Genomic DNA, 25,042 nt, shown 5'->3' with positions numbered 1-25,042 from the left:
CTTCCTTAGCATGCTGTTTGATGCTCGGCTCACTTGGGCACCTCATTTTCTCGAGCTTAAACAATGGTGCTGGCGGCACCTCAACATCCTTCGGTGCCTCAAGCAACACCGTTTGGGGGGCTGCATGAACAACCCCCCTACAGCTCTATAATGCCTTAGTCCAGTCCCGTCTCGACTGCGGGAGCGTGGTGTACGACTCGGCAGCACCTTCAATGTTGCATATCCTCGACTCGATTCTCCATTGTGGCGTCAGACTGGTGACAGGTGCCTTCCGCACTAGTCCGGTGACTAGCCTTCTTGTAGAAGCTGGAATCCCTCACCCTACGATTCCTGCGACAAGAGTTGCTTGCGTCATACGTTGCCCGCGTCCATGCCTCGCCCAACCACCCGAACCGCAGGCACCCTTTTCCCTGATCGCGGTCCCGTTCCCTTCTCTCGTCACTAGAGTTGTTTCCCCTTCCTCCATTGTTCCGGCCCTCTTCTTCTACCCCTCCTTGGTCCCTCCCTCACTTGTGGCTTTGCTTGGATTTGTCCTGCAACTCAAAAGTCCTCCGTTCCACCTGCCAGTCTTCGTCAACAATTCCTGGCTCTTCTTGCCTCGTTTTGCGATTCAGATGTAGTCTACACTGATGGTTCTGTGGTCGATGGACGCACTGGGTTTGCTTTCATCCATGGCAACTACGTTGAGCAGCATTCCCTGCCTTGTGGGAGCAGTGTTTCCACTGTGGAGCTGGTTGCTCTTTATCATGCACTTGCTCACCTTTCCTCCTGCCTTGGGGAGTCATTTGTCATATGCAGTGACACTCTGAGTGGATTGTAAGCACTCGACCAGTGTTTTTCTCGGGACCCTTTGGTGCACGGTATTCAGGATGCTGTTTTTGCTCTCGCCAAGTATGGTCGTTCAGCGACGTTTGTGTGGACCCCGGGCCATATCGGCATTCCAGGAAACAAACATGTCAATCGGTTGGCCAAGCAGGCCACCACTTCGCCACCCCTGGAGCTTGGTCTCGTGGAAAGAGACCTCCAGTCAGCCCTACATCGCAAGGTCCGCGATGTCTGGAACTCTGAATGGTCTGTCTTGAACATGCCAAATAAGCTCCGCATGGTCAAGTCATCCAAGGCCGTATGGAACTCATCCTTCAGGGGCACGCGTAGGGACTCAGTTGTTCTCTGCAGTCTCTGAATTGGACATACGCGGTTGACCCACAGCTACCTCCTTCGTCGTGAGAACCCACCCAAGTGTCGCTGTGATGCGGGGCTGACAGTGGTCCATCTTCTGATGGACTGCCCCCTTTTAGCCCCCTTGCACCAGTCCTTTAATTTACCAGCTGCACTTCCTTTAATTCTCGGTGGCAATGCCTCTATAGCCGACTCAGTTTTACGTTTTATCCGTGCAGCTGGGTTTTATCACTCGCTCTAATGTGGGCACTCTCGCATGATTTCTCAGGCTACACCCACTCCAGCGACCTTTAATTGTGACGTGGATATCAAAATAGTGTCTTTTATGGAAACAAGTTGTGTTAGTACCTCTATCAACTTTTTCCAGCTGGAGGTTCTTTGTTTGTCGTTGAGTGGTTGACCTTTTACCTGATCCATCAACCACTGTAGTCTGTTTTACTCTAGTCAAGTATTTGCTCTGCTCCTTTTAAATGTCCTCTATTTTGTGTTACTGTTCATTTTAGCTCTGTATCCCTTAGTGTCCCATCCCTCCGGGTGCAGAAGTTACACTTTTATTGTATAGGCCTTTTACAACCGTGTCTGTTTGGAACTGGGGACTGATGAACTCGATGTTTAGCCCCCATCAAACCCCAAAACCAACCAACCAAACTGCTATATGAACGTGATCTCAGTGAAGTTATTTTGTCTACTCGCATGAAAAAACTGGACAGGAAATACCAGGGAGGTGTAGTTTGTCCGTAAAATTAAAGGCTAGCAGCGCTCATGGTGGAGGAAGTTGCATTTCCCAAAATAACACTACACATGCCTTACACAGGATGTATACACCCCGGGACAACGGGAAAAAACCCGAGCATTATGTGGAATTCCGGGAATTTTTCACGGTTTTAATTTTCAATTAATTTTTTGTAGATTTGACTGGTAAGGACTCATACTCTAACAAAGAATAATATTGTAGCCCACTACTGCAAAAAAATACTGTAGCAATAAAACATAAACGAGAGGAAAAATTCCAGAATAAAACTTCAGTTGCAAAGGAAATGCTCCAATTTCAACAACAAAACACCATGCACACAAAGCATCTGCCAACAGCAAAACTTGTCGAAGGCCTTAGGACGAAGGCTACGTAATACTTTGTAACAACAAACTGCTCCTGACGAGTGTGATGTCACAATTGTTTACATTGGGTTTGTTTGAGCAGTACCTACACCCTATTATCTCGCTACTTCAAGCCAGATGCTAATCGTAAGAATTTATTCTGGCACACCCAAGTTGCCAGATTCGCGCATGCACAAAACAGTCTTAGTTGTACTGCGGAATAGGGTAGTCTCAACGAGACCCGTGTTTACGTTTAGAGATTTTGCTGTTTCCTCTTCGTGTACAGCTCCCACGTCAGATGAAAACAAAACAGATTTCTTTTACCTGGAGTTGCCGAATGAATTAAAATACATTCACATAATTACGGAAGGCTTAAATATATTATTAGTTTGTTTTCTGATTTTATTTCATTTTCACGTTTTTGGCAGTCAGGCAATAACTGTCTTGCAGAACAGTGAAGTGATTTTTGTTGGTTTGCTAGAGAAATTTGGCTTTCATTTATTTTTTCCACTAAGGCAACCAATTTACTCGAAACCAAGCGTTTCATTCCACAGTGTAGGCTAGTTTCAACTGTTCACTGAATTTCAAGTGCACATTTTTATCTTCTAGCACGTATGGCATTTTGCCGTAATAAAGAGCCGAACATGAGGTACATCACAAAAACCACACTGGAAAGCGTAATAATAGGTTGGGGCCTACTTCATTGTGAATCTGGATGTATGAATGTGCACTTAAAGCCAAATTATACATTTTAGTATGGTTTACGAACTTCTGATGCTCTTAGTGTATCCTCTGAGGCCCTGTTTCTTTTATGACTTAATGTAACATATCTCAATGCTTTATACGTACGTACATATGGCCTTCCTACTCTATCGTAGCTGCGCAAGTGCAGTAACGCCTGTTTTCTGACACTTTCTGGCACCCGCTGAAACGAACCTGTGTGTAATAGGCCTTGGGAAAATACTGCGAATGGTGGTTTGAAAAGCGTTATTTTCAGAGTAAATTTCATTTTACTGAGTCCGCCTGCTTAGCTGAGTGGTAACTTGCGTGCCTCCTATGCAGTGGGCTTGGGTTCGATTCCCGTCCGGGTTGGAGATTTTCTCGTGGACTAGGTTTGCATTGTTCTCATTATAATTTCACCCTCATCAGCGGCATGCACGTTGCCCAATGTGGTGTCGACTGAAATAAAACTTGCATTCCGCAACTGAACTTCCCACTCACTCATGTTCCCCGCAAGATGAATTACATTACATTTGAGAATGTGCGATGAATTTCTTAAATCACAGAGCGTTTGATTCTCGTTTACGGCATATCATTGTGAGGACCGGTCATTTAGAAGAATTTCGAGCTCAGATGGCCAGACATTCATGTCATTATTTTAAATTTTACTGGCACATTTGCATGATGTATCTTGAAGTGTAACACACGCAAAGACCAATATTATATGTGAAAGCTTAGCTTCTTTTGTAGCTTATTAATCTTAGAGAACAACATTATAAGTGAAGGCTTAGCTTTTCGTGTAGCTACACTATGTATATTAATTCAAACCATTGACTTTGCTTATTTGTGTGTTCATGCTACATAACAGTGATATTGCTATTGGCTGACTACATCACGCATCCTATGCTCTGAATATTGGCTTGCGAGATGATGCGACATGAGCTATGACTAGCTTACAAAAGGGCATCGTAATCTCGATTTCAATGCTTTGGGAACTACCGTGCTGTATTTGGTGCAGTTATGAAAATATGCAACATACATGTTGCTGCACACCGTCAAAGATTTCCAAGACTTTTTTTCTAAAGTGGCGGCGGAAGTTTTACGCCGATGATGTATAAAACATTAACCATTCAAAGGATTGACAAGTTTTGCACTTTTGTGGGAAAGTATATTGTCACATAGTGTGGAAAAAGTGTATTTTGACCTGGGAAATATTGTATAATTTAACCGGGAAATCTGGGAATTTTTTTTTCTTGTCCACGTATACACACTGTTTCCAGTATGACTAAGAATCAGTTGTCTCGAACATTGTAGAACAAATTGTGCAGAGATTTGCATGGATTCTGTCCATATCCTTCTTTTGCATTGGTATTAATAGTAACGCATAAGATTAGGTCAATAGATCACGTAACTGGTGAGGACATACTGAACGAGAACGAAACTGGGGAAACAAAGTTGTGGCAAAGCTTGACCAAAAGAAGTGATCAGTTGACAGAACACACTCCAGACATTAAGGAATCACCAGTTTAGTATTGGAGGGAAGTGTGGGGAAGGGAGGGGGGATTGTTGAGGGAGACCAAGAGATGAACACAGTAACCAGATTCAGGAGGTTGTAGGTTGCAGTAGTTACTCAGAAGTGAAGAGGGGCGAGGCTCGCACAGGATAGAGTTGCATGGAGAGTTGCATCAAACCAATCTTTGGACTGAAGACCACAACAAGACAAATAACTCATAACTGTATGCCATATTGTGTCAACACGCATTGTGGAAAATAAACATCCCTGGGCATGTCAGCACACTGTGTAGCCAGTGATTCATAAGGTGGGTTGCGGAAGGGTTGGTATTATTTTGTGAAACTCTCTGTAGTTCCTTTCTGTAATGTTGTAGGGTAGAGAGAGTTGGGGAATCGCCATCTCACTCTTCAGTTTGCAAACCTATGGCGGGGGGAAATGCATGCCCTCAATCCAGCGACATGCCTTCCCTCACACTAGTTACCTTCACCCCATTCCCCATCCCAACAACCTTCCACCCTGTGACTCTGGGAACACAGTTTATCCCTTAATATAATTCTGCTGCACATAGATGTGGTATACACATTTAATATTTGTTCTTAACCCATTTCATTTAACAATAAAAATTTATTTTATATCATTAAAACATAATAATCCGAGACTTTTCCATCTCACTCCCTTGCAACACAGAAGCTGTTAGACCTAGAGAAAACATTAATAGGACTTTTTGTAGGAAATTTATTGTAGTTTAATTTTGAGCTGGAAGACATTTTCGCTATAAGCCACTGTCTTTGAGATATTCAAGAGAGAGAGGAAGGGAAGAGACATTCAGACACCCCCCTCCCCCATCCTCACTACCATGCCCGTACTCTATTGGTTGCAATTCTTAGTATGTTGTTCATCACATTGTACAAAACATGAGATTGTACAAAAAATTTTGCGACTACACAAATTTTTTCTTGTAATTTTTCTTCATTGACTAGACTGTCTGTGTCATCAGTGATCTTAGCATGAAGAAATGTGATCAGTCTAGAAAGACTAAAAGAATGCTGATTCTATAGCAGATATGCATATTCAAGTCAACTCTTCTACTGTACTGTGGATGCTCCTAGCAGAGTTTTTTTTTATTGACTATGCTATGAGGCCTTTGCTTAGTTTTATAAGTAATCTTATCATTGTCTGCTGAATGATGCAGAAACATTTAATTTATTTGCACTGATGCTTATTGCCATAATATATTCTATTTACATTACTTACTTTGTTGTGTTATCTGCTACAGACCCAGCCTCTTAAGCATTTTACTTTGAAAAGGAAACCAAAATCAGCTGCACTGCGTGCTGAGCTCTTACAAAAGTCTGCTGATGCAGCGAGTAATCTTAAAAAAAACACTGTGCCCACTGTGCCTGTTCGGTCACGAGTTATGCCTCGAAAACTGAATGACACAAGTAAGTATCTGCAGATTTCCTGTTATCTGATTAAATAATTAGAACAGTTCTGAAGCTGAAATTAATATTTACTATTGTCTTACTTTTCAGCACCATTAAAAGGCATACCAAGTCGAATTCCATCTGGCGGTTTCCGTTCGCCATCACTAAGTAGTCCTATTATGTCTCGCCCTCAGCATCCTCGCACACCAGCTGGACGCAAAGATGGTGGAATAAAACTTCTAGACATAAACGAACAGCCTCTCGGATATGCTCAGGCAAAGAAACGAAAGCGAATGCAAGGTACTGTATGTTAGAAGGAGATTTTTCTTGAACTGTGAGATAACTTCTTCAGTACATTTTTTGGTAGACAGTCCTCCAAAAACTGGAAAATAACAATACATGCTAACAGCTCTGTGACTTATATGAAGTAAGTTGATAACCATATGGTCGTATAAAAAGTCTGATGTTATGTTTAGAAAACTTATACATTCTTGTGTAAACAAACGTAACTTTCTGAAGATAATGATAATAAAATTAAGATCAACAAAAAACAATCAGTTATTGATAAAATTATTTAATTGGATAGATAAAAAATCTACTCACTGAGCGGCGGCAGAACACACACATAAGACTGTTGTGATTGGCAGGCTTTCGGAGCCAGTGGCTACTTCAGGCAGAAAGGTTAAAGAGGAAGGAAGGAAGGTGAAGGAAAAGGACTGGAGAGGTATAGGAAAAAGGGTAGATTTTGGGAAAGTCACCCTTCAGCCCTTCTCCCTGAAGGAGGAGCCAATGGCTCCGAAAGTTTGCCAACCACAAGAGTCTTTTGTGTGTGTGTTCTGCCACCGCTTGATGAGTAGATTTTTTTTTATCCATCCAATTAAAAAAATTAAGATCAGTAGCTTATATGATAAAAGGTATGACAGTGCAAGCTTTGGTGGATAATTTCACTTGTAAAATCATGTCTGGTTGTCACCAGAGTTGTATCATCATCTTGAAGCAGCAGGAAACTAGTTGAAACATTTTTGTCTGTGTGATATTGATTGTATGTACAGTAAACCAGTAGCAAGATTTAATCAATACCTTCACAGTTTGATAGCAATAGTAATGTTACTTACGATGACAGTGTCACTAAAGCAGAGTTACTAAACACGGTTTTCCAAAATTCCTTCACCAAAGAAGACAAAGTAAATATTCCAGAATTCAAATTAAGAATAGCTGCCCACATGAGTAACTTAAGCATAGGTATCCTCAGTGTACCAAAGTAACTTGAATCACTTAATAAAGGCCGGCCGAAGTGGCCGTGCGGTTAAAGGCGCTGCAGTCTGAAACCGCAAGACCGCTACGGTCGCAGGTTCGAATCCTGCCTCGGGCGTGGATGTTTGTGATGTCCTTAGGTTAGTTAGGTTTAACTAGTTCTAAGTTCTAGGGGACTAATGACCTCAGAAGTTGAGTCCCATAGTGCTCAGAGCCATTTGAACTTAATAAAGATAAAGGCAATGTCTTTGGTCCAGATTGTTTTTGTTTACCAGATAGGTTCCTGTCAGAGTACGCCGATACAATCGCTCTTTGTTCTAAGGTCCATACCTAAGGAGTGGGAAAACTTCAAAGAAAAAGATTTGTTGACAAATAACCCACGTTGTTGTTGTTGTGGTCTTCAGTCCTGAGACTGGTTTGATGCAGCTCTCCATGCTACTATATCCTGTGCAAGCTTCATATCCCAGTACCTACTGCAGCCTACATCCTTCTGAATCTGCTTAGTGTATTCATCTCTTGGTCTCCCTCTACGATTTTTACCCTCCACGCTGCCCTCCAATACTAAATTGGTGATCCTTTGATGCCTCAGAACATGTCCTACCAACTGATCCCTTCTTTGAGTCAAGTTTTGCCACAAACTCCTCTTCTCCCCAATTCTGCTCAATACCTCCTCATTAGTTATGTGATCTACCCATCTGATCTTCAGCTTTCTTCTGTAGCACCACATTTCGGAAGCTTCTATTCTCTTCTTGTCTAAACTATTTATCGTCCATGTTTCACTTCCATACATGGCTACACTCCATACAAAAACTTTCAGAAATGACTTGACGACACTTAAATCTATACTCGATGTTAACGGGTTCCTCTTCTTCAGAAACGCTTTCCTTCCCATTGCCAGTCTACATTTTATATCCTCTCTACTTCAACCATCATCAGTTATTTTGCTCCCCAAATAGCAAAACTCCTTTACTACTTCAAGTGCCTCATTTCCTAATCTAATTCCCTCAGCATCACCCGACTTAATTCGACTACATTCCATTATCCTTGTTTTGCTTTTGTTGATGTTCATCTTATACCCTCCTTTCAAGACACTGTCCATTCTGTTCAACTGCTCCTCCAAGTCCTTTGCTGTCTCTGACAGAATTAAAATGTCATCGGCGAACCTCAAAGTTTTTGTTTCTTCTCCATGGATTTTAATACCTACTCCGAACTTTTCTTTTGTTTCCTTTACTGCTTGCTCAATATACAGATTGAATATCATTGGGTAGAGGCTACAACCTTGTCTCACTCTCTTCTCAACCACTGCTTCCCTTTCATACGCCTCGACCCTTATAACTGCCATCTGGTTTCTGTACAAATTGTAAATAGCCTTTTGCTCCCTGTATTTTACCCCTGCCACCTTCAGAATTTGAAAAAGACTATTCCAGTCAACATTGTCAAAAGCTTTCTCTAAGTCTACAAATGCTAGAAACGTAAGTTTGCCTTTCCTTAATCTTTCTTCTAAGATAAGTCGTAGGGTCAGTATTGCCTCACGTGTTCCAACATTTCTAAGGAATCCAAACTGATCTTCCCGGAGGTCGGCTTCTATCAGTTTTTCCATTCGTCTGTAAAGAATTCGTGTTAGTATTTTGCAGCTGTGACTTATTAAACTGATAGTTCGGTAATTTTCACATCTGTCAACACCTGCTTTCTTTGGGATTGTAATTATTATATTCTTCTTGAAGTCTGAGGGAATTTCGCCTGTCTCATACATCTTGCTCACCAGATGATGGTAGAGTTTTGTCAGGACTGGCTCTCCCAAGGCTGTCAGTAGTTCTAATGGAATGTTGTCTACTCCCGGGGCCTTGTTTCGACTTAGATCTTTCAGTGCTCTGTGAAACTCTTCAGGCAGTATCATACCTCCCATTTCATCTTCATGTACCTCTTCCATTTCCATAATATTGTTCTTAAGAACATCGCCCCTCGTGAGATAAGCCTCTAAATCCTTACATTTGTCCTCTAGCCATCCCTGCTTAGCCATTTTGCACTTCCTGTCGATCTCATTTTTGAGACGAGTCCACATCTGCCCCTGGAAATGTCTTACAATTTAAAATCCCACAACTGTTCCTGTTAATTCTGGTGCCGCACATAGCAAATGGAGTAGCCTAGCTTGTGTTGGCTGCAGTCGATTGATGTACCATACATTCTGCATTCTGACGACAGGTTTTGAGCAGAACAACTATAAATAAGCTTAATGCACGATATTGAAGGGTAAACGAGATATAGTCATATAAACTAAACCTAATGGAAACCATGGTCACTCCATTTGCTATACGCAGATCAAGCCGCTAAGTAAGCTTTCTGTTTATTACTCTGTATGCTAGGAGTCCCTGCATTAGCATGATGTCACCATGCTATACTGCTATTGGCTTCAGGTGGAAAACAAGCATCCAAGATGTTACAAACATCTGAGATGCTACAAATGTCAGAGATGATGTAATCCAGTAGCTTTCACTGTATTACACAGTTTTCAGTTTATTTCACCATGTAAATTAAATGTTTGCCATTTTCGAGGTGAACAGAAAATGAAAGACGTCTCAAAACTGCGTGTTCTAAGAGATAATTTGTGGCAGTAGTTTCTTGGGAAATGGCACAATTACCTCGTACATCATTAGCACCCTACAGTTTTACTTATGGCAAAACTCACTTTTTTCCCTAATAGGTCTACCATATGATGTAAAATTTTGAAATTTATTTCTTGTTTATGGGTTTGTGATTTGGTTATGTCAGTTGACGTTAAGAGTACTGATAAAATTGCTGCCTAGGAGGAGAAGAATGAAATTCTCACACCGACATTGAGTGATAGCTATTGTGTCTGTTTATACTTTATGATCCAGTACTTTAAGAATTTTGAATGTTTCATAGGCTAAGGTCTGTAACCTTATTACATAGTGAGCTAAACAAAGTGGTGAGCTTATTTTATGTGTGTTATTGTGGTGTGGTGGTTGTGTTGGCTATTGGGTGACGTAACAAGCTGCCAATCAATAAGAGCTTACTAGCTGGAAATGGCCAACATTTCGTAACTGAGTATATTCGTAAGAAACTGAGTGTTTGAATGTAAAAGATTGAGAGCCAAGATTGTTGCTACAAGCAGTATGTTGGAAATATATGCAAAAAGATGAAACTGAGTTGTAAGTGGCACTAGAAAGGGTGGGGGCTGGACCACTTCATCATGTATCAGCTCGGTCCGGAACACTAGATTGACTCTCATGTTTTTCCATTGCTGCTGCAACTTATCAGTAGTTGTATCCTAATTTCTTGGCGAAGCTAAACATTTCTAGTTGTGTTGGCAATGCCAATGATGGATTATGTCAGCATTTCCTCTCTGACATCTCCCCTCTCCGCAACAGCCTAAAGTATTCCATTAACTCTCCCACCACCCGTAGTCCGAACAGTCTTTTGCGCCACTTATCACTTGTTCAGTTACATCAGATGTCAGTAGAAAGAAAATGGGATGAAGTCAAGCAAGATGTCAAGTAAGAATGTAGAATCTATGGAAACCTTACTAGGAAGAAACGTAAAATCAGAGAATTTTTAGGATTGATTTTATGGGTGTTTCACAAGGGCTACAAATTTGTGGCACAGAATCATGAAAAATGTAAAATCGTAGTTCCACTGTAGTTGGCTTTTTGAGTGTTCGGCCAAGTAGGATGTTTCATTTTGCTGCACAGTATTTCATCAACAAACCTAGTATTTTTCTTCAGGTGCTAGATCCAAATCACAGACAGGTACATAGATTGAGCAGCTGAGGTGAACACCCCAATACTAGCATTTGGAGGGAGCACAAGATTTCAACCGAGCGAGGTGGCGCAGTGGTTAGCACACTAGGCTCTCATTTGGGAGAACGATGGTTCAAACCCGCATCCGGCCATCCTGATTTAGGTTTTCCGTGATTTCCCTAAATCACTTCCGGCAAATGCCGGGATGGTTCCTTCAAAAGGGCACGGCGGATTTCAATTTGTGTGTGTGTGTGTTTGTTTTCAGTTATGTGTTGGAATTTATGGAAAAGTTGTGTGTAATCAGGTGAATTTGTTCATAATATTCTACATGTATCTGTCGCTACATTTAATTAATTTTTGAGAAACATATTTCCGCTGTAATGTTTCATTCTTACAACCGTTAAAATTGTAGTCATATTGTTGTTATGCACACTGAAGTTTGCTCGTGTGTGGCACATTTTTGCAGATATGGAAGATGCAAAGAAGGCTTCAGAAGCGGCAGCTGCCCTCCAGCAACAGTCACAGCAACAGCAACAGCAGCAGCAACAGAGCCCAACAAGTGGAACAACACCAAGCACACCTGACTACGCTGTTGGATTGACTGCAATGAATCCTCCCACACCTACTCCTGCCCCTGCTACTCCATCATATAGCCCAGCTACCCCTGCATCTCAGCACACAGTCACAACTATTATAACTATCCCAAGGGAACCAGGTTAGACTAATTGCATTTCAGAATAGAAATATATTTATATTTCAGTTTAATCGGCTAATGCTAGAATTATTGAGTTTAGTAAAGCTGCATTTATTTGCATTTTCGTTGATGGTGCACTATAACCGTAAGCTGTTCCATTACTCTTTTTGTTTAGCCTCGGAGTGTTTCACTGCATTTCCTGGGCTACTGTACAAAAAGTTTGGTATTATGACAAAGTGAGCAAAAGTTCTTTGTCAAATAAAACACAGTGTAACTCAATGATTAATGCTTCTCTTTAACTTTTTCTCAAAAATTTGAAAGTGCACTTGGCTTGAAACCTAATGACTGCTATACATTGCCTAGACAGTTCTTTTCGTTTCTGGTTCTGTTATTCTGAAGTTTTATTGTTACCTCCATGTCGCTCCTCTCAAACCGTAGCAGATTTACAGGATACCCAGATTGCAAAGAAGACTTTTGTGAAGCAGTCAGTAAAGAGCATATTATTAGCTACAATTCTTTACCCTTACTGATCTACTTGAAGATAATCTTATTTCTGATTACGTTTGTAAGTTTGCCAGTTTAGTTATGACAGCTTGTTAAAAAAAGCTTGTTCTTGACAACCTCAGTAACTTTGTTACTTTAACTCACAATGAAAGTCAGCTTCGGTAATTGTACACTCCCTTTAATTATACATTGTTGCCTTGATATTCTCTGAGGCTCATTTTTAGTGTCAGTAGTTAAAGCCTTTATGCAAGTTTGACTTAACATTTTACTGTGTTAATTTTTTTAAAGATATATTTCTTACCTCTTTATATTACAGGAACGCCAGCCAGTTCTTCTGCAAGTGCACTTCCGCAGTCTACTGAAACTTCACCAGCAGGACAGTCTCTGTTGGCAAACTCCCCCAATACTTCAACACCAAGTTACGTTCCTCAAGCTTCGCCTACAACATTGCAGGTACGCAGTTATCCAATTTCCTTGTTCCTCCCCCCCTTAGCCAAAAGGAGTGTGTAAATTTCATGTTTTATGTGAATACTCTTTTTTTTCCCCTCCATTTCACAATTAAATGCACATAATCAGTGCTCTTATAAGTGATATGCTGTATATGTTGAAGCTTTTTACGTAGAGAGGTTAATCCCTAATGCAAACCTACAAATTACTGTAGGTGTATAACAACAAAATTTCATCCATAAAAAACAATGAGCAGATGATATCACAACAGCACTTGCTTAAAAATATTTGTTGTGTTGAATTTTTGATCCTGGAAGAAGCATAACATATACAAAGGCAAAACGTTAGTCTGTCTGGAAGCACAACAGTCAGCAGAAACTTTATTTCATGAGGACATTAGTTGACACAAAATACTTTTGAGAAAGAAACAGAATCCTTCACTTTTGAATGTATAGTTTCTTCATAAATCCTACCACTCACAAAGTAGCGACAAAAGTAGAGATATGCATTTATGACATGTAATTATGTAATCTTCACTGTTAGTAATTCTAAGTTATTTTTCAGAATCCAAGTACACCACAACCTCAGGCACAATCCCTCTTGCAGTCTACACTCAGTGCTACAAATGTACAGCCAGCAGCAGTGGCAGCCACTGCAGTAACTGGAGTTGCTGTTCAACCTGTTGCTATTGCAGCTACTGCTGTGCCTGCAGCAACTATAACAAAACAAGTTATCCAAATACGACCAGCACCCCCTATTACTCAGATCAGATTCCAGCCAGTGAATGCAGCTGCTGGTACAAATAATCCTGGACAGCAGAGAAAAGGGCTTTCGTTGACGGTAAGATGCCAATTTCTTTTTTGTTGTTCACTATCTTGGCACCTTCATTATCAGAGTTGTGGATGGCAGTAAATTTTATCCATTTTACTTTTTTGCTGCTATTCTGAAAAGATGTGTGGCCTGTTGATTATAAAGAACTCTTGAAACTGTAAATAATAAAAGTCCAAATAGAATTAGTGGAACTGTACAAAAAATATGCATTAAGCAGCGGAGAGTAGTTTATATTTCCATATGGTATTATTTATTGGAAGGGGCTGCCATCATCAGTGTTGATAGAGTGGAAGGAGATAATTAATGTTCAGTTAGAAACAGCACACACGTCTGGAACTATGGAGGAGCTATGACTTCAGTAGTATTAGTTTGAAACTGTCTTAACAATACTTTTCTTTTATGTTTGAAACAGAGGGAGCAGATGTTAGAGGCCCAAGAAATGTTCCGTACTGCTAACAAAGTGACACGACCTGAGAAGGCTCTGATACTTGGTTTCATGGCAGGTTCAAGAGGTGAGTATATGCAAGTTCATTTTCTAAATACATCTAGTTAATAACATGTCCTTCAAGTAATTTTGTTTATGATTAGATTTGTACTTTTTTTTCCTCCAGCCAGGTGTAACAATGCTGTGAAACTTTGATGTACAAATTCACGTAAACCAGAATGCTAAAATTAAGTATTCGTTGCACGTTTTTGTCAGTCAGAAACTAACATCTCAGAGCCCTAACTATAGCGGTGTAGTGCAAGTATGCAATAGAGAAGTGTAGACTTTAGCATTTTTGCCTATTTTTAGTGTGTTTCACGTTGCTATTTCTGTCTACTTGTTCCTCTTTCACGGCTCATTTGCAGTCTTTAAAATATGTTATTGGAGGAAGTATAAAAATGAAAAACCAAGTGTCACCAGGAGTAACAGGATGGGAAAAGAACACTAGAAAAGTAAAAAAATAACAGCAACAGATCCATACAAACACAGTAAAGATTGTGATCATAAATGTAAAACAGATATGTGCACAAGCTGATACAATCAAATGAGAAAGAAAGCGATTTTTGATTCCACCAAGGAATTACTGATTAAGTGCATTCATTTGCTGTAGAACAGTAAAAATGGCTTTTTTGTTGCATTGGCGAAGTGTGATACTTGCCTGTTATAATTCAACAATCTAGATAATCAAGAATGAATTGTGATGAAAAGATTTAAATTTACTTGGTAATGGATCCTAGAATTTTTTAAATTGGAGTCATAGTGTAAAAATTATCAGTGCAGCCATATGACATAAAAACATCTAGATACGCAAACAGTATTCTGTAGTATGACTGGTCTTGTGACTGATGAAAGAAGATTATCAGTGCAGGTTTTGTACACTGAGGTGACAGTACTCTGCTTTCCCACAGACCATCATTCGATAATCAGGGTATCCTGATGAAACAGTTCAGCATCTTTGGCACATATATCTCGGTTGTCTTTCATTGGATAGTTTGAAAAGCCTCTATCATTTCATTTACAAGCTCTCAACACTAAAAGGCTTTGTGGCTTGTCATTATAGTTGTTCCTGCTGTATTTTGTATTTTGGTACTGCATTACAAGGAGAAGACTTAAAAGTTTATTTGTGTAACAGCACAAAGACCAGCTGAGACAGTTTAAGTACGAACAGAAATTTTATTTGGTTTTCACAGATGTTCATTAAAACATAAGTGTTGCTTAGGGGTATGAGTTAAATGAAGGAGTCGATTACAAATAGACCAGTTGAATAACATGGGTGTAACATTTATGTTCAGACTTAAACAAGAAATGGATATAAATGAAGTTACAGTGCTGGGGACAATGTAGCGCAAATCAATCCCAGCAAACTACAATGACTATGAATACTAATGATAAGTGTGGAGACTGCAAAGTGCACATCTGTTAGTCTTTACACATGCAGTGGAGAAAATACCACTAAAAATGTAAGTATGTCAGTCACTGTCTTGTTTGTCATAAATAGACGAAATGCTGGGTATATGTTTCCACAATAAACCATGTTACTTGTTACTAGGGACTTGAAAATTTTGAATTTTGCGATAAATGCTAACCTGCCTCAGAATACATAATTGTATAATAAGCACTTTTTTTATAGTGGATTGTATCCAGGTGAATTATTTTATCAGAGATAGTAAGCAATAGCTTTATTTTCTGCATATAAATATCAAAAATTTAACCTATTTTTGGTTATTTGTATTGCACATCATCTTGTGAAACCGAATTTGGAAAGGTAATGTGCTCAAAGACAGGTTTTCGGAATAAGAAATGCACTAACGCAACAATGTATCACAGTGCTCTGGTGCCACACCAATTGTGGGTGATTGAATGGTCTGTATAAAATAAGAGCACATGCTGCAAAATTTGCCATAGAACAAAGAAACAAACATTTCTCTGCTAGGCAGAGTTCAAAAATTACTATAATGCAGACACATTTAAAGTAGCAATTTTAGGGAGCGAGTAGAGATCGGGTATGAACTATGTTGTTTGTGACAGTGCCAACTTAGCCATTAGGAAAAGCTTTGTGTTGTGCATTGCTTGTTGTTTTCTTATTTTGAAACAAGTGAAGAGAGTGGTCTTGTTTCATCATGGAGTTCGATTATGACCTTCCCAGCACTAGAAGTGATTGGTGATCTCTGTGACCATGTGTTAAGTTCTATTTTAGTAGAAACACAGAACACAGACGTAGGATGGCTGCGCTGTGAGTGAGTGGTGGGGCTTATTTTCCCACACTGCTCCTCTCCCCTTTGGCACTCATAATTGTGGTTTGTTTACACTCACAGCTGACTGCCAATTTACGAGGGCCGTTCAGAAAGTAACCTCCGGTTGATCTAAAAAAAAATACACCAAGTTAAATAAAAATATTTTAATATATACATCATATATAAAAACAAAGATGAGGTGACTTACCGAACAAAAGCGCTGGCAGGTCGATACACACACAAACAAACACAAACATACACACAAAATTCAAGCTTTCGCAACAAACTGTTGCCTCATCAGGAAAGAGGGAAGGAGAGGGGAAGACGAAAGGAAGTGGGTTTTAAGGGAGAGGGTAAGGAGTCATTCCAATCCCGGGAGCGGAAAGACTTACCTTAGGGGGAAAAAAGGACAGGTATACACTCGCACACACGCACATATCCATCCACACATTCAGACACAAGCAGACATGTCTTTAAATATGTCTGCTTGTGTCTGTATGTGTGGATGGATATGTGCGTGTGTGCGAGTGTATACCTGTCCTTTTTTCCCCCTAAGGTAAGTCTTTCCGCTCCCGGGATTGGAATGATTCCTTACCCTCTCCCTTAAAACCCACTTCCTTTCGTCGTCCCCTCTCCTTCCCTCTTTCCTGATGAGGCAACAGTTTGTTGCGAAAGCTTGAATTTTGTGTGTATGTTTGTGTTTGTTTGTGTGTCTATCGACCTGCCAGCGCTTTTGTTCGGTAAGTCACCTCATCTTTGTTTTTATATATAATTTTTCCCACGTGGAATGTTTCCTTCCATTATATTAATATATACATCTTACAACTACATCTTTGCACTATTTTTCTACATAGTCTCCATAGCGATTGAGGCACTTATCGTATCTCTTCACAAGCTTTGAAATTCCTTCTGCATAAAAATCACCCGCTTGTGCCTGGAGCCAGCCTGTGACCGCATCTTTGAGCTCTTCGTCGTCATCAAACCGCTGTGACCCGAGCCATTTCTTCAAATGCATGAAGAGGTGATAATCACTTGGCGCCAGGTCTGGGCTGTAAGGTGGATGGTTGATAACGTCCCACTTGAAGGACTCAAGAAGGGCCGTTGTTCTGCGAGCAGAGTGAGGACGGGCGTTATCGTGCAAAAAAACGATACCGGAAGTCAGCATACCACGGCGTTTGTTCTGTATAGCCCGTCGTAACTTTTTTATTGTTTCACAGTACACGTCTTGATTAATGGTCGTACCACGTTCCATGAATTCAACCAACAACACCCCTTTGGCATCCCAAAACACCGTTGCCATCAGTTTTCTGGCAGAAAAATCTTGCGAGGCTGTTCTTGGTTTGGTAGGCGAATTTGAATGTCCCCACATCTTTGATTGTTCTTTTGTCTCGGGGTTCACGTACTTAATCCAGGTTTCGTCACCGGTCACGATTCTGTTTAACAATGGTTCTCCTTCGTCCTCATAATGTGACAGAAAGTCTAATGCAGAGGCCATTCTTTGAGTTTTGTGGTGGTTGGTAAGAATTTTGGGCACCCATCGTGCACAGAACTTACGGTAACCCAATCTTGCTGTCACTATCTCGTACAAGAGAGTCTTAGAAATCTGTGGAAAACCAGTAGACAACTCCGACATTGAGAAACGTCGATTTTCACGAACTTTTGCATCAACTGTCTGAACGAGTTCGTCAGTCACCAATGATGGTCTACCACTTCTCTCTTCATCATGAACATTTTTTCGTCCACTTTTAAATAAACGTACCCATTCACGGACAACTCCTTCACTCATAACTCTTGGTCCGTACACGGCACAAAGCTCACGATGAATAGCTGCTGCAGCATATCCTTTGGCTGTAAAAGACCTTATGACAGCACGCACTTCACATTTGGCGGGGTTTTCTATTGCGGCACACATTTCAAACTGCCACAAAAACTAAACTAGCGCAGGTACGACGTTCACTCGACCACGGCTTGATGCCGACTGACCTGTTGAGTGCGTGAACGCACAGATGGCGTTGCTACTCCCCCCACAACCCGCACTGTGACCAATCGGAGGTTACTTTCTGAACCGCCCTCGTATAGTATCTGCACTGTGCACTGTAGCAGTTGTGCCAAAATTGTGCCCGTAACATGCAAATTGAGGTTTTTTTGGTTCTATTTTTAGGTTAAATGCCTTGTCAGTTCTATCTGTAGTGTTATCAAGTTCGGGTTGGACAACTATAAATAACCATTAAAGGTCTATATTAATGTTCTTTATATTGTGTAATTATTGAATTGGTTGGGAAAAGAAAAATAGTGTTGAGAAACAATTTAAATCAGAGAAGCTCTCGGTTCACTGTTGGGAAAATGTTGCTGCTTCTCATCAGAAAAAATTGTTTGTTAAACCTTAAAATAGAACCAAAAGAAGAAAACAAGCAAAGGCCATGTCAGACAAAACTTAGAAGTTTCACAAAAGCAAAAATTCCAGTCGGAAAGCTCTGGAATCACTAGGAAAATTGTTTCAGAACATTAGTACTTCATCTCCAGGCATTTTGCATGATAACATTTTAAATTTGTGTTCTAATGAGCTACAAAAAATTGTAGAACAATGTGTTTAAAGCTTGTAGTCAATAAATGGTAGGCCATGTTGTTGAATCCATACAAGGTCCATTTATGCAAACAGTAAAACAACATAATCTTGGATATAATTAGAAGAAGAAATGGTTAAGAAAAACAAAGGTTCCGTCTTAGTTACAGTGGACTCTCCTTAACTGTGAACCACCTGAAACATTCTTTACCTACCAAGATAACATCAAGCAACCAAACTCTCGACCACTGACCAAAAAAATCAACCAGCCTTGAAAAACTACTAAGCATGTAAGGAAAGCCCTGTAATAGCTGAACTGTTGAAGCAAGCCGAGGATAGGACTTGCAAACAAGTTGACAGATGGTTGGAACTAATGCAGTCAACAGTGGCTGTGTCAAAGATATCGCAGGATCAGGTGACCTCTTTCACATGTTATTTGAGCAATTAGAAGCTACAGACAGGCAGCGAGCAGAGGTGGACGTTTGTTTGACAGACAGTAATGTGTTTACAAATTGCTTAGATGGAAATGGTGCCGAGAGTTGGCTGTTAGCTCATGAGGCAATAGCATGTCTTTGTACACTGTCGAATTGTACCACATTTAGCTGCACTGTGGTAATGAGCTCCTGGTTAACATTTACAGGTGTTGCAATGATGTTGGAGTGTTTCCTGGGCAAGAGCAAGTCTTTCCAGCTACATATTATGACATACAGCTTAGTCTGTAGCAGCCACATTTGACAATAAGTGCTGCTCTGGGGCAGCTCTCATGTAATGCTTGTTGGGTCGTTTTTGAATTGGATGGTAATATGATGATGGGACCCGAGTTTGGAGGCTGGTTTATGGTAAGTTGTAGTTACGTATCACTGGCATTTTTACGATGTATGCTCTGGTTTGTGCATCTTAGTCTACAGATTAATGCTGCCCTCAGTTAATCTAAGCACCCTACCCACATTTCTTTGGCTGGTTGGGATATTACGACAGTGCAATGCACAGATGCTGACCAATATCTTTAAAAGTGCACATCTTGTCAAAACTAAGAAAAATTTCCACAATATCTCTGCAACTTACAACAATTTTTCGAATGTAATTACTGTAGAATCTTAACATACGTTTTAAAACAATAACAAGCGTACAGAAAATGACAGGTTGTCTGGACAGTAATTTGATCTTTTGAAGAAGCAACACCCTTCACATCATACATTCCACGTATGATGATCTTCTCTTAACGTCTAGTGGGGCTACTGGCATTGTCCTTCATAACAACATAAACCAACTTCACGAGATCCCTTTGAACAAAATGCAGCCAATTTCCTGAAACATGCATACATTAGACCCAGGCTAACGGTATATTATATACGAGCAAAAACTAACAGTAGTGCTTTCTAAGCAACAGTATATTTTAAATCTCGTCCAGAAGCTTTACATTTACTTGGTAAGCTTTACATTAATCACAACAGTTCAAACCATAGACCATAATTTTGCTTGGTGCCACAAATAGAAAACAACAAAATTCAGCAATATTGAACAAAACTTGCACTACCCATATCTGTAACACCAACTCAGATGAACCACTGTAATCTTTCTGTATCATTAAGCAAGCAGAAGTAGTTACTATCCAGCTTACAGTATATTGGCAGCATTAATCGTTAGACTGAGATGCACAAACAAGTGCATAGATTGTAAAAAAGTTTGTGATACATAACCACAACATATTGTAAAATAACCTGCAAAACTGGGGCCCATCATCATAACATGTCCAATTCAAAAATGACCCAATGAGCACAACACAAGAGGTGTCCCAGCGCAGCACTTTTTGTCAAATGTGGCTGTTGCTTCCTTGTGAACACACATGCTCAGGCAGACTCAGCCGTATGCAGTAATATGTAGCTGGAAAGACTTGCTCCGGCTCAGGAAGCACTCTAATATCACTGCAACACCAGAAAGTATTAACCAGGGGCCCACTACTACAGTGCAGCTAAATGTGGTACTGTCAGATGAAACAGAAACCATGTGTTAATCTCCCACTATCTAACAGCCTTTTATCAGCACTGTTTTTGTCTAAGCTACTCATAAATACGTTACTGTCTCTCCAGTTATTCTAAAGCTCATAAGTGGGTTGTTGGATACCTTAATTGTAAGCTGGAGAACTATATAATAGAAATGGATTGACTGAGGTGGCCACCCCCTTAATTTAGTGATCAGAATACCTGACTGCCGTGCAGGTGTCTTCTAGAAAGTAGTTCCCTTTAGAAGCTATACATTGGAGGAGTCGTCATTCCCAGTCTTTGTAGCAGTGCTGAAAGGCTTCAACTGGGCAGACCTTTGATATCAGTCACATTCTTTTGAATGTTCTCCAAAGTCCCAAAGTCATGTTCTTTTAAGATATTTCTCAATTTTTGGGAAAAGAAAAAAGTCGAAAGGACTCAGATCAGGTGAACAGTGGGGGTGTGGAACAACAGTAATGCCTTCCGAGGTGAAAAATACCATGATGGATGTGGCCGTGTGACATGGGTGTTGTCATGATGCAGCATCCACTTGTCTGCAATGTCTGGTCTCACTTGATTCCCTTTTTTCCTGAGCTTTTTGAGAACATCTTTGTAAAACACTTGGTTGACAGTTTGTCCTGGAGGAACAATTTCACGAGAGCATTCTCATATTCGACATTTTTGTCAGTTCTTGAAGTTGAATGTCTCCCTGGGCAACATGTTCTCAGCCTTCCAAAAATGATTTGTGCTAGCGAAAAACTTGGGCTCTTGATAAAGCATGTTCCACGCAGGCCTGTTTCACCTTCTTGAAGGTCACACATGTACATTCTCCAGTTTAACTCGGAACTTGATGGCATAACATTGCTCTATGGCATAGCATTGCTCTAAATTCCACTGTTCCATTTTCGTAACACACAACAAAAAGATGACTTCACTCATGGTGCTCTCAAAAATCGTGTGTGGCTGTACGGAGCTGAAACTCTTCAAACTGTTATCTTTAAAGCAGACTATTGAAAAGATGGTGCTGTCATAAATTGTGGTACAAAAAAGTTTTAAGTATGATTATGAAAAATTTTAGAAATGAATTCAGGGTTTCTCGTGAATAAAGCATTTTGTTTTCAATGTTAAGTCACAAGAGTACTCTACCTTTTAGTTAAGCATGTTGTAAGACAGTATAAAAATTTCAGCACTCTATCTTTAATCGTTCTTAGCCAAAGTGTGCCAGAACATGAAATAATTTAACTTTCAGAAAATTCAAGTTAAAATTAAAACTAGCTTTCTCTATTAAACTTCCATGGCACTACCGTATTTACTCGAATCTAAGCCGCACTATTTTTCCGGTTTTTGTAATCCAAAAAACTGCCTGTGGCTTAGAATCGAGTGCAAAGTAAGTGGAAGTTCTGAAAAATGTTGGTAGGTGTCGCCACAGGTATGCTTTGCAGGCACAAAGATAAATACTGGCGCCAAAACCTCTGTGTCACGCGTCAGTAAATAAATTAAAAGAAAAGGTAGAAGAATGTAAACATTATGCCATGTATTCTTTCCTGTTTGCTGCTATCTCATTTAAATCCTGTCTAGAGTGAGACAACATCGAACACGGAAGAATATACATATCATGTCATGTTTATATTCGTATTATTCTTATGCTCAATAGTGATACAGTCAGAAATGAAGCACGGCAATTGACTAGATTTTTAAATCTAAATGACTCTAATTTCTGTGCAGAATGTAATGTACTAATGAGGCGTCTGCAAAGATTCTCAAACGGAGAAAATGTTTTGCTAAACTCTCGTTCAGAACATTTCTATCATACACAGTCTATTATTTGTTTCTTGTTGATCATTATGAAAGAAAGCAGCAGTGTAAGTAACAACAAATAGCAGTCTCTTGCCATTGTTTCACTTACGAGACAATTCCTCTCTCTTTTTTTATTGTAAGCCGCGGTAGCGCGCACAAAAGCAAGCCATGCCACGAGCGGCGACAGGTCGTAAACACTCATTATCAGAATGCGACAAACAATGCACGACACAGTACAATAATGCAGTTTCAACTTTGAGTGGCGTAAACCCCTATAACAAAGAGAACGGCACTTATCAGATCAAAGCAAAATAAGCAATAGATTCAAACCAGACGAAGCACGTGAAAAAGGAAGGGTACCCGAATAAATACAGACGGAGCGCCGGACACATAGCAATGGCTACTTGGTAAAGCTTAACTGTTAAGCTTACGACTCGACCTCAATAGGGTTTCGCGTTACAATGGACCAACTTTGTTTTGATTTGGAGGGGCGGTCTAAAACTTTTCTCTCACCTTGAATTTCAAGTCTCAGATTTCAGGAGCAGCTTAGATTCGGGAAAATTTTTTGCCTTGATTTCGAGTCTCATTTTTCAGGTGCGGCTTAGATTCGAGTAAATACGGTAATGCATCCCAGGTCCGTATTCATCTTTTTTCCTATGTTGTTCTCCCTCCCTTCTCTTTGTCGCACTTGCTTCTTTGGTGACTTCCAACACTGATTTTTCTGCTTCAAAGAGTCTCCTTCAGTCAGTGGCTATTAGAGCTCTACACATATTTAATCCACCAGGCATTCCCATCAGTTCCGTAACATTGAGTCTTGACACTGCACTGTCATTGAAACATAGAGCAACATGTAGAACACAGATGTTCCAAAGTATTTAGTCCTATTAGAACAGTTTTTGGTATCCGTTCTCATATACAATTGTTGAAACCTAGCACTTAATGCCTGTTTCATTCCCTCAAGGTCATTTTTACTTTGTTTATGGTTTGTCCATAATAATACTGCAACCTGTCTATTTCTTCATCTGTAAGCCGACCATTCCACTAACGTACTTACCATCAGCTAATTTCTCTCTCTTCAAATTCCTCAATCTTGTACTTAAATTTTTCTGTTTTTCTTTTTTTTTTTTCCAGTATAAGATTTCATTTCAGAAACTTTTTGGTACTCTTTTGAGTCTCCATCTCCTAGGTAAGATGTATACATCACACCATATTTCTCCACTGACCTGTGAAATATCTTCACAAAACCTTATTCCGTCCTTCCACTAAAACCACTAAAATTAATCAAACATTTGTGATTTTTCATAATATTATGAAAAGAAAAGTTGCTACTCACCATATAGTGGAGGTGCTGAGTTGCAGGTAGGCACAACAAAAAGACTGTCACAAATATGATTTTCAGTTCCGCCAGTACAGCCATGACAGTACTTGGTAATACATTCCACATCAATGTTGTCCAAGGAGGTAGCTGTCATTATACCATTTAGGGAATTATGGCCTTTTCATTGGCAGGATGCATCCAGGGCTGCAGACCTACATGTATTGCTGTGGTTCGTGTCTACATTTCCCTGAACAGCATTTTTCATACAATCATTTGCTACTTCTAAAATACGTAGAATAATTTTATCGTACCTGTCAGATCTTGTAGGGGGATAAGTCCGTAAGAGCACAGAAAATTTGTGCGCTTCTGTACCCTTTGCCTATACACCTCGTAGCATAAGCAAGTTTAATATTTGTGTTATACGAGGGAGAATCAAATATAAATGGGATTTTTGTTCCTGAACATCAACAGTTTGCAGGACTGGCCCCGCGCTTCTGCTATGCTTAGGCAGGACCATTAGAAGTGAGGAGAGCATGCTGTTAGATATATCCTGCCGTTTTGTCAGTAACACTCACAATGTCTGAGCAACAGGTGCTCGTGGAGGAGTTACAGCATTGGAAATTTGCCAAAGATTGACAGCACAGTTCAGTGATAAAACATTGTCAAGGACACGTGTGTTTGCATGGCATAAAAAGTTCAAGGAAGGACAAGATCGTGTGGAAAATCAGCAACATGATCACTATCGTCAGACCAGCATTACAGACAAAAATATTCATGCAGTTAAAGACAATATTGACAACAATCGACAGGTGAGGGTATCAGCAGTTGCACAAAATTTGGGAATCAGTTATGGGAGCTGTCAAGATCTAAAGATCATCACAAACGATCTACAGTTCCGTAAAGTGTGTTCCAGATGTGTCCCTAAACTGTTGACCGAAAATCTGAAGTTAGGATGTTTGGAGGTCTGTCAGAGGCTTACAGCAAGGTTCGTGGAAGGTGATGCATTTTTGAGTCGGATCGTCACCTGCGATGAAACATGGGTTCACCACTACACTCCAGAATCCAAACAAGCCAGTAAGGAGAGGCGGAGGAAAGGGGAGGCAGCACCAGTGAAAGCCAAGACTTGACTGTCAGCTGGCAAGGTTCTTTCAACCGTTTTTTATGATCAGCGAGGCATTTTGCTGATTGATTTTTTGTATGAGCAACGCACAATCAATGCTGCTTAGTACCGCGAACTGTTTTGAA

The 25,042-nt window shown here is 40.2% G+C and overlaps 1 protein-coding gene across 4 annotated transcripts in view; it reads left to right on the top strand.

The window, feature by feature from the left end:
* LOC124787982 (negative elongation factor A-like) overlaps window positions 1–25,042 on the top strand; it is a 147,224-nt gene that overhangs the window by 111,989 nt on the left and 10,193 nt on the right. For all 4 annotated transcript variants that reach the window (XM_047255003.1, XM_047255004.1, XM_047255007.1 and 1 more), the window contains 6 exons: window positions 5,784–5,949; window positions 6,040–6,231; window positions 11,410–11,658; window positions 12,458–12,594; window positions 13,153–13,428; window positions 13,832–13,931. In XM_047255003.1, the coding sequence (XP_047110959.1) occupies window positions 5,784–5,949; window positions 6,040–6,231; window positions 11,410–11,658; window positions 12,458–12,594; window positions 13,153–13,428; window positions 13,832–13,931 (1,120 nt within the window). The remainder of the gene's footprint in view (window positions 1–5,783; window positions 5,950–6,039; window positions 6,232–11,409; window positions 11,659–12,457; window positions 12,595–13,152; window positions 13,429–13,831; window positions 13,932–25,042) is intronic.

Source organism: Schistocerca piceifrons, chromosome 3 (genome assembly GCF_021461385.2).
Source record: "Schistocerca piceifrons isolate TAMUIC-IGC-003096 chromosome 3, iqSchPice1.1, whole genome shotgun sequence".
NCBI classification, from domain to species: Eukaryota; Metazoa; Arthropoda; class Insecta; order Orthoptera; family Acrididae; genus Schistocerca; species Schistocerca piceifrons.
Note: the sequence above shows the minus strand (reverse complement) of the source record. Positions and strands in the feature narration are given on the sequence as shown.